Here is a 10,472-nt window from a genome sequence, read left to right on the forward strand (position 1 = left end):
TACAGCTGCACCACATGACTGTACTGAGAGTGATGCTGTGACAAGATGAGAGATGGAGACTGGAGAATCCCCAGAAGACCCTGGGGAGGCAGCCTTTCATGAGAGGTGGTGAACAAGAGACACAGTCTCAGATAAGGCAGAAGGCAACAGTCACACCCAAGGTTGGCCTCTATCTCTATCCATGTGCCATGGCAAGGAGGTGGCTCTCAAACAAGAGCAGACACAAACATACAAACATAAACACACAACATCACACACTGAAACACAGATTTCTTTAATAAGGAAATATGCCAAAAGTTCATTACATTATTTTCTTCCAGTCTTCATTCTCCATTCGTTCTTAGATAATATTTTCATTGGGTATGTACAATTTTGAAGGAGCAAGTTGTTCCTGAAATAACTTACACTCTTTACATAGTACAGCCATACTTCACTCCCCTGTATCACACCTCAGAAAGAGGAAAGGGTAAAGATTCAATAGAACAGGCTGCAAGGCACCTTTAAGATACACTTGCCATGCTCTGGTAAGTTTTCTGCTGACACCAACTCCCAGTGGGTGAAACAGGAGCAGGTGCCCCTTTGAGCACCAGCATACACTTTTCTGGGCTGATTTGCATATTGAGTCATTATACAACAGCCCAGGCTTCTTTAAGGGCAGCTGCCAAGAGCCTAAGAAGCACCCTTTCTTCAAGCTCCCAGAAATGGAGTCAAACACACTCCTCCTATGCATGCTGCTGCTCGGAGTTCCAGGTGAGAGGGTGCAGAGAAGTGTTGGAAGCATCCACAGTGGCCATCATGGTTTTCCATGTCTCTCGTATCTTGATCATTAGAATTGAGGCATTTGTAATTAGTTTTAAATCTCCCATTTCCTTTGATTCTCTGTTTTCTCAAAGTGATGCCCACAAGTATTCTTACAATGAAAAATTTCTCCACTGGGAAGTTTTCTAAACATATTTAACCATGGTTCATGTGTTTATGATTCCAGGTTCCACTGGGGACATTGTGCTGACCCAGTCTCCAGCCTCATTGGCTGTCTCTCTGGGACAAAAGGCCACCATCTCTTGCAAGTCCAGTGAAAGTGTCAATGAATATGGTATAGATTTTATGCACTGGTATCAACAAAAACCAGGACAGCCCCCCAAACTCCTCATCTATCAAGCATCAAATACAGAACCTGGGGTCCCTGCCAGGTTCAGTGGCAGTGGGTCTGAAACAGACTTCACCCTCACCATCCATCCTGTGGAGGCTGATGATGCTGCAATCTATCACTGTCAGCAGGGTAAGGAGGATCCTCCCACAGTGCTCCAGGGCTAAACAAAAACCTCCTGGGGTTGCTGCTCACTGAAGCTCAGTCTCAGAGCACTCTATAAGTGGCTAAAGTCTCAGTACAAAGCTCTAGACTTGTTTGGGGAAAGACCTTAAACAATGAAACAAGCTTTCATAAACTGATATGCATGGTTGTATCATCCCATATACTAATTTAATGAATTCCCAACAAAATATAGACCTTTATCATTGTTTCTTAATTATTACTTACTCAATTAACTTTTCATTAACACATATTTATCTTTGGATGATTTTTCCCTTCTTTTCCCCTGTCTCCCTGACCAAATTTCTGCCTATTCCCTCCCACCTTCAGTATTCCGACTTTAAATTTCCTATCACTTAAGATTTACTGTTTCTTTTTATAATGTGTTTTTAAAAGATAATAAATACAGATTGCACCATGAGGGGAAGGCCCTGCCCTTCACTAGCTGCTGCACTCAGGAGAGTGGTCCCTAAGCCTTGCCTAGACAACACAGTAGAGCTGGTCCTGAAGATGTAGGTTCTGGGAGAGCCAACCATGGGGACATGAAAGCAGGAGAACTAGCCCCTTGCTCATCAAAGCAAGAGGTGAAGTAGGTGGAGCAATGGCTAGAGACAGGGGAGAGCTGGCAGACTGACATACTCTGCAATAACCAGTGTTATGAGTTGGCCCACTCCAACATCCTGGATGGTCATGGTATTTAAGCATTGAGACCTGAAGATGAGAGCCTGAGAACTTAATCATCCTGTTGGGCCACTTTTGGGTAAGGGTCTGGATGCAGAGAATTCTGCCTCCAAAGATAGTCTAGCCTCCAATGTTCCCCTTTTCAAGTTGGATGCAGTCATGGCAGCTTCCTTTGCTTAGAAGGTAGTCTTTCTTCCAATTTCCAACCCCTCCACTATCATGCCAGTCCAAATTCATCTAAAGAACCCCATTTCTTTCCCTCATCAAAGACAATAACCTCTAAAATTATAATCTTAGAAGGGATTAGAAATCACAATAAATTACTTAAAGTTACAGGATCTCAAAATCAAGCAACAGAACCTGTAAAACCCCAATATTGGGTGTTCAAAAGGCTGATTAGTAATGGAAGCCAGTAAAGCACCTCCTCCTCATTAACCAGGCCATAGTCCCTACTTACCTAGGAGCCCCCAACCTTATTCTTTATAAACACAAATCCCTAAGAGGACCAAATGTTTCAGTCTTAGGTTTAAGCGATAAATTTTTCTGCTTATCTTTACATCTTGATTACCAATATCTTTTTGCCTTTATGGATCCTTTAAACCAAACCACCCAACTCTCTTAAACTATATTGCTCCAAGAGTATCAAAACTGTCTTCACTTATTTGAGTAGACACTGTCACAGGACCTTTCTAAATTCTCTTACTTACAAGTTAATGTCCTCCAATATGCAGATAACATCTTCCCTTGTGCCTCCATTGATGACATCTCATAGGATGGAATCACACAAGTAACTGGAGACTGCACAGTATCCTCTTGAATTACCATTGATTTATTGAGGAAATCAGTGAGAAAATAATTCCTAGAATCAAATGAAAATGACAGCACAGCTTTCCAGCGTCTTCAGGATACTACTAAGTTATGGTGAGAAAAGACTATGCCTGTAAATACCCTCTTAAAGAAGCAGGGGGACCTCAAATAATGACCAAATTCAGAGAAATCTCAAGTAAGTACCTAATGATGAGCCTCAAGGTCTAAGGAAATGTTCAAGCCAAACCCAAAGTCAGTCAATGGCAAGAGGTGATAAATATTAGGGCAGAAATTAATGAAATAGATATTAAAATAACAGTGAATAAAATTATTCAAAGACATTGTTCTTTGAATAAATCCACAGTCTACAGCAAGAGAAGCAGATCTACATAAATAATATCAGAGATAGAAGAGAGGAGCTTGCAACACATTCAAATGAAATCCAGACAACCTTTGGGTAGTACTTTAAAATTTTATATTCCCCCAAATTGAAAAATCTTGAAGAAGTGGATATATGTCTAGACACATATGACATAACCACATTAAATCAAAACCATGTCAACAACTTCAACATAACCATAGCAAGAAACTCTGTTGACATGGTAATAAAATGGCTCTCAAGAGTGAAACTTACAACTGGAGGGGTCCACTGAAAATTCTGCCAGACCTTTAATGAAGAGCTGATATTAATGCCCTGGAACTGTTCCCTGCCATAGAGAAGGAAGAAACACCACAAAAAAAATGAAAAAACACCACCACTATGAAGCCAGCATTACCCAGATTACAACACAAAGACATATGGGACAAACAACAAAGAGACCAATGTCCCTAATTAACATAGCCTCCCAAAAACCCTGCAAGCCCAATCTAAGAAAACATAAAGAGGACTATACGCTATAACATTAACTGCACTAACTACATAACCATCCCTATTATCTCTAGGAATCCATGATTTTGATAGTTCAAGTGGGGTTCCTCACTTCAAATATCCATTTGCATAAGGATGGAACTGGAATATAGAGAGCTGGGTGCTCTCCATTCTGAATATGTCTCAGGGGAGTGACTCCTCAGACTGTGAAGGAGTCATGTGAGTCCAGAATTGGCCTTAGCTTGAATGGGTGGAGAAGCATGTCTTACCCATGGTGAAGTCCATTCGTCTTCAAAGTTGGGCTTTCAGAGCCCATCTGCAGGTCATTCTCACTGCTCACTGCCTTTCCTGCTCCTACTGATGATTGGAATCAAGGCCATCTAATGACCCAATGTCCCCTTCTAATCTGAACCACACCGCAATCTTTTGTTTCTTTTTTGTGAAACCTGATTGCTTTCTCTTGTTGAGAAGAATCAAAACGTGAAATACATTGTTGTTGTAAGATACAGAAAATAATTTGCAACCTGGACAGATAGGATATTGGTTCAGAACCCATCCTGCACTTTCAGAGTACATGGGTTCAGTTTCCAGCATCCACATGGCAGCTCACAACCATCTGTAATAATAGTTTGAGAGAGAATCCCATGCACTCTTCTGGTATCCAAGGCCACAGGCACAAATATGGTACACAGACATGCAGGCAAAATACTCATATACATAAAATAAAATTGAAGGCATTTTTTTAAAGTTTAATTCTGATCTAGGCTAGACAGACTCCAGAAGAAAAGCACAGCTCCACCCCAGGTCACTAACTCATTGCAGAAAGAATTTCTCCCACAAACCTGCCCACCAGGCAGTCAGGCACCTTTATGATGAGTGAGTCTAGTAGGCAAAATGGGAGACAATGAGATACAGAACAATTCATGAGGGGAAAGGCAGATTTGAAGAGGCAAAGACAGTGAGGAACAGGCTGACATAGATGCCCTACAGCCATCCAGGTTCAGATGTCCAGGTCTGGGCTGCTTCTGAGGGCCACAACTTGGTACACGACCCTGATGCAGCTAAGGGTGTCTGTGTTGATGTCTGTGGCTCTTGTTAACAAAGAGGGCCCTGTGTATAGCCTGAGTCTGGGCCACTACCTGTGACCAAGTTGATGTTCAAGGGATGTGCTTCCACAGGGACATGTCAATCCAGGAGTCATGTGCCAAAATCCAGAACCATGGTAATGTCCAGCCCAAACTGCTGCCAGAGAAGATGTCTGGGTCCATGGCCCTGCTGTGGCTGGGCTCTGAGTTGATGTCCATGGTCCCTGTTGCCAAATAAGGGCTGTGCAGAGATCTGAAGTTTGAGCTAACGCCTGAGACCATGTTGGTCTTAGAGGGTCAAGTGTTACCGAGGCCATACACATCTGGATAGCCCATACTGCCATCAGGGGCCATGGTGTCATCCAGTCCCGAACTAAGGAAGTATGTCATGTCTGGTTCCAAGGACCTACCAGAGTCTGTATCAATGTCTGTGGCTCTTCTGACCATTGAAGGCTTAGTGGATGTCCGGGAGTCTAGGCTGCTACATTGGAACATGTTGGCATTTGGGAGACATGCTAGAACTTGTGCCATGCCCATCTCTTTGAACTGCAAAGCCAACTAGGGCCATGATGACATCTGAGCCTGGGTTATTGCCAATGACCATGTCTGGGACGATGGTCCTACTGCAGCCTGAGTCTGTGCTGATGCCCTTGGCCTGTGTTGCCACAAAAGGCCACACTGATGCCAAGAATCTGGGTCTTCACCTGTGGCCTTCTTGGTGCCTGAGGGCTATGCTGCTGCTGGGCACATACAGACCGGAAAAACATATGATACCATCCAGGACCAGGGCATTGTACGGGCCTGAAATGCAGCCAGGGCCATGTCTGGGTCTGTAGCTCTGCCGAAGACAGGACCTGCACTGATGTCTGAGGCTCCTGTTACCATCAAAGGCAATGTGGATGTCCAAATTCTGAGCTCACACTTGGGAGTGTATGGGTGTTCAAGGGCCATGCTGCTGTTAGGTCCATGCCAATCTAAGTGACCTGCTCTGCCTCCTAGGGCCATGGTGTCGTCCGGGACTGGGCTGCTCCCTGTGACCACATTTGGGTCCATGGCCTGAGTGTAGCCATGGTCTGTGTTGATGTCCTTGGCTCCTGTTACAACCGAAAGCAGTGAGGATGGGGCTGCACACAAATGGCCCTGCCCCTCACCAACTGCACCACTCCAGTGAGAGCAGGGCCCTGTGCCTCCCCAGGGAGGCACAGTAGAGCTGTCCCTAATGGCAAAGTTGCAGGTTAGCAAACCCTGAATATGCAGAGTGGAAGAGCTAGCCCCACAGTCTGTCACTCGGTGGCATGGGCGAGGGAGAGATACCGCCCCTCACCTCTTGCCACCTGCTGCATGCTGGAAAAGCTGGTCCCAGAGTCACGAGAGTGGGAGAGCAGATCCTGCCCCTCACCAGCTGCAGCACTCAGCTGCAGCAGAGTCAAGCTGACCCCAGTGCTTGTGGGAGATCTTGCAACCACCCTTCTTCTGCCATGTGGTGGAAGGTGTGAGGGAGAGATGATATCCCCCATCCTCTCACCCTCACCTCCTGTGGCACATGAGAGAGCTGACCCTGAGGTCATGAGAGTTGGAGAATTGGCACTGTCCCCCACCGGAAGCAGCACTAGGAGGAGCAGGACCTGCATCTCATCTGGGCAACACAACAGAGCTGACCTTGTTGGTGAGGGGATCAGGTGTTCAGGCTGGGGTCAGGAGAGCAGGAGGACTGATCCCACCCCCTCATCTAACTCGATGATAGCATGGGTAAGGAAAACGTGCCCTCCCTCCCCTCACCCCTTGCCACCTGCACCAGGTGAGAGACCTGGCCCCAGGACACAGTGTGGGAGAACTGGCCCTGCCCCTCATCAGCTGCAGCACATGGAAGAGTGGCATGGCATCTCACCAGGGCAGCACACTAGAGCTGACCCTGTTGGTGGGGCTCAGTTGAGCCAGGCCTGTAGGCATGAGAGCAGGAGAGCTGTCCTCACCTCCTCCCTGTATGCTATGGGATGGCAAGGGTAAAGGAAATAGGCCTTCCCCCCACACCTTACCACCTGTGACAGGCAGGAGAGCCGACTGCAGGGGCATGAGAACAGAAGAGCTGGTCCTGCCCCTCCTCACCTGGTGCAGAAACCCGAGAGTGTGTCCTGCACTTCACCTGGACAATACAGTAGAGCTGGCCTTTATCTGTGAGCATCAGTGAGCTAGACCCGAGGGTGTGAGAGCAGGAAAACTGGTCCTGGTCCTTGCTGTCTGCAACATTGGGTGAGCTGGCTGGGGCAGTGCTGGAGAGTTTGCCTGGGTGGTGATGATGAGAGAAAGCTGGCAGGCTGACCAACCCAGCTGCCACCCAGGCCCAGGAGCAAGACTACAGGCAGCCCACCCAGACACCCACCTCATCTATGAACTGCTGAAGCATGTGAAGGGGCCAGACACACAGATCCAAAGCTACAGAATCTCCAGGACACATAGGATATCCAATTGAGTCCCAGTGAGGGCCCGGTATTGAGGGTGTACCAGAAGCCAGAGGCTTCCAACCTGAGCAATGACTCTTTGCAATAAATACTTACAAGTAAAGACATATGGACTAAAGGATATACTGTGTGACTCAGTGAGCCACACTACAGTTTCCATGCCGAGATTTTTTTTTTTTCTTTTTTTTTTCTTTTTTTTTTTGTTTGGTTTGGTTTTGGGGTCTTGGGTTTTACTTTTAAATTTTGTTTTGGGGGAGGTTGTAAGGACAGAAGGAGGAAGCAAGGGAATGAAGAGATAAATAGGATTGGGATTCATGATGTGAAATCCACAAAGAATCAATAAAAAAAGGCTTTTTAAAAAAAATAATTCTGAGGAATAAAAGTGCTCCTACATACAATATCCTCTATAGCAGAGCAGTGAGAGTGCACTCCCCACATGGAACCTCAAAATAACAGACCATGATTCCATAGGGCCAGCCGCAAAATCACTGGGATACACTTACAATACCCTAGGGAAATCTTTGCTAATCCTAACTGCCATAGGGTGACACAAGAGCAGGTGTCCTTTGAGCACCAACTCAAGCTTTTCTAAGCTGATTTGCATATTGAGACTTTAGCCACAGTGCAGACTGCTCAAAGCATCTTTAAAGACAGCTTGCCAGTGCCCAAGAAGCAGTCTAGTCCAGGTCTCAGAGATGGGGTCAGTTGCTCTCCTGCTGTGGGTACTGCTGCTCTGGGTTCCAGGTGAGAGGGTGCAGTGTTGGGAGCAACCACTGTGGCCATGACTGTTTTCCATGCTTTTGTGTCCTGATCATTGAAATTATGGCTTTTAATTAGTTTTGTGGTTCCTAGTCACCTTAATTTTCTTATCTTTTAATTATTTATGTGTATGGTTCTTTTGTTTGTATGAATATCTGTGTATCACAAGTAGCCCTGTTACCTGTGGAAGCAAGAACAGGCCTCCAATCCTCTGTATTTGCAGCTACAAACATTGTGAGACACTAAGTTGGTGTTGGGGACGAGACCTAGTTATCTTGGCCAGTGCTTTTAGCCCCTGAGCCATCTCTGAAGCCCTGATTTACCTAGATCCCTCTTCTTTTTTTTTTCAAGGTAAAGCTCAAGATTGCAGTTAAAGTCGCCATATATGACAGTGCTACACCAGGATGGTTTCAGTACATTTGTGACAGTAATGTGTATGTTTTCATTCTAGGCACCACTGGGGACATCGTGCTGACCCAATCTCCATCTTCCTTGGCTGTGTCACTAGGGCAAAGGGCCACCATCTCCTGCAAGGCCAGCCAGAGTGTCAGTAATAACTTTTTCACTTACATGCACTGGTATCAACAGAAACCAGGACAGCCCCCCAAACTGCCTCATCTATGGAGCATCCCACCTAGCATCTGGGGTCCCTGCCAGGTTCAGTGGCAGTGGGTCTGGGACAGACTTCACCCTCACCATCCATCCTGTGGAGGCTGATGATGCTGCAATCTATCACTGTCAGCAGGCTATGGAGTTTCCTCCCACAGTGCTCCAGGGCTAAACAAAAACCTCCTGGGGTTGCTGCTCCCTAAGGCTCAGTCTCTCAGCTTTCTCTTTCCCCAGTACATCTCAGCCATAGAAACTAGATGTTTTGATTCCATGAAAGGAAGGTGTGAAATAGAAATTTTAAACTGTTATGTGTGTTTGTCCTACTCTGTGTACTTTAATATAACAACTTGTTTGCTAATAAAGACCACTCTGGTACTATTTCAAAGCATTTCTATACTCAATAGACTGACTAGGAAGCAATTTTGAACTTACAAAAAAAACTTTTCATTCAAAATAATAAGAGCTTTGAACATTGAAGGTTTGTCCGTTGTCTTGCTGACATTCTCACCCTAATGTGTTTTCACTTCTATGTACTTGGGGTTACAAAAACACCTTTTCAGTAAATCGCAGATGTGAGGCTTCTGTAGCTGTTTCTACTGCTTTGATTCTGACCTGCATCTCTATGTCCATCATGAACATGTATCACAGTCTTGGATTATCAGCTCTTCTCTCCTCCATGTCCAATAGTCTAGTCTTTCTCTGCAGTATCTTCCACATGTGTGGACACACACTCTCTTTTTGCTTTCCTTCATTTATAATTCCATTTTCACTCTATTTTAAGGGGTGGGGATAAAAAAGATCTCATTATATATCCTGTGCTCACCTGGGAATCACTATCTAACACTCATTGACGGTAAACTTACAACCCACCTGCACCTTCCCCCAGCAGCTGGATCATGGAACCATACTCAGCTCCATTTCATTTTCCTGTTGTTCTACTATTGCAGATGCATGAACTCCAGAGGACTAAGAGTGCACAGCTATGGTCATGAGTGTTAACTTCCCAGACACCTTCTACTTCCACATGAGCCTTCTTTGAGCATCTGTATCTTCCCATGTGGAACAGGAAAGTTCAACATAATGATCTCTAGCAACTTCTCTCAGATGCATATCTCCTGAGTTTTTCAAGATCACAGTCCTAGATCACAGTCCCAGATGAAACTGTATTGTAGTAGTTTTCTACCGATGCATAAGAGATAATGCAAACTCAGTGCCATATGAGCTCAACACCTATAATCTCGGCAGGGTATGTCTGGGTCCTCTGCTCAGGGTCTCATAGAATACACTCAAGGTGTTGTCAGGGCTGCAATCTCATCTGGGTGCTCAGAGACTCTCCTTCCAAGCTCAGTCAGCATGTCTACACAGGAACTCTGTGGCTGAGTTGCTACACCCTTATTAACTGTGGGCTGGCAGCTTCCCTAAGGTCCTACAGGCACTGAGAGTCCCCTGACATGTGCGATCTCAGCTATCACACCAGCAAGGGGATGCACAGCAGAGAGGAAATGGCTTCTCTTTAATGGCTTTGACCTGATTGAGTCAGGCATACCCAGGTCAATCTCCCTTTAAAGGAACTTCAAATACTCAGAAGTTGTATATTTTTAAATCTACAAAATCTCACCTCCTCTCTGTATTTCAGGGAGCAGCATGTAGTGTCAAATCTGTTCACAGGCCACAAGCAGTTGCTCCAGAAACAGCATTGGGATATCTGGGTCTTAAGAGTCACTTGGAGCAGAGAAAAATGAGTTGATCTGGGCTTTTCCTGAACTAGAAAAAATGGTTCTGAGTGAGGTAACTCAGACTCAGAAAGACAAAAACAGTATGTACTCACTCATAACTGGATATGGGCACAAACCATAGGATAACCAGGTTACAATTCACAATCCCAGAGAAGCTAG

At 45.4% G+C, this 10,472-nt stretch overlaps 1 gene segment (V, D, J or C); it reads left to right on the forward strand.

Moving 5' to 3' along the window:
* The first annotated feature begins 665 nt into the window (after positions 1–665).
* On the forward strand, positions 666–8,957 carry LOC119087623. The segment is given in 3 exon segments: positions 666–750; positions 986–1,279; positions 8,420–8,957. Coding segments are annotated over 3 exon segments (673 nt in total).
* The last annotated feature ends 1,515 nt before the right edge of the window (positions 8,958–10,472 follow it).

Source organism: Peromyscus leucopus, chromosome 3 (assembly GCF_004664715.2).
Source record: "Peromyscus leucopus breed LL Stock chromosome 3, UCI_PerLeu_2.1, whole genome shotgun sequence".
Classification (NCBI taxonomy): Eukaryota; Metazoa; Chordata; class Mammalia; order Rodentia; family Cricetidae; genus Peromyscus; species Peromyscus leucopus.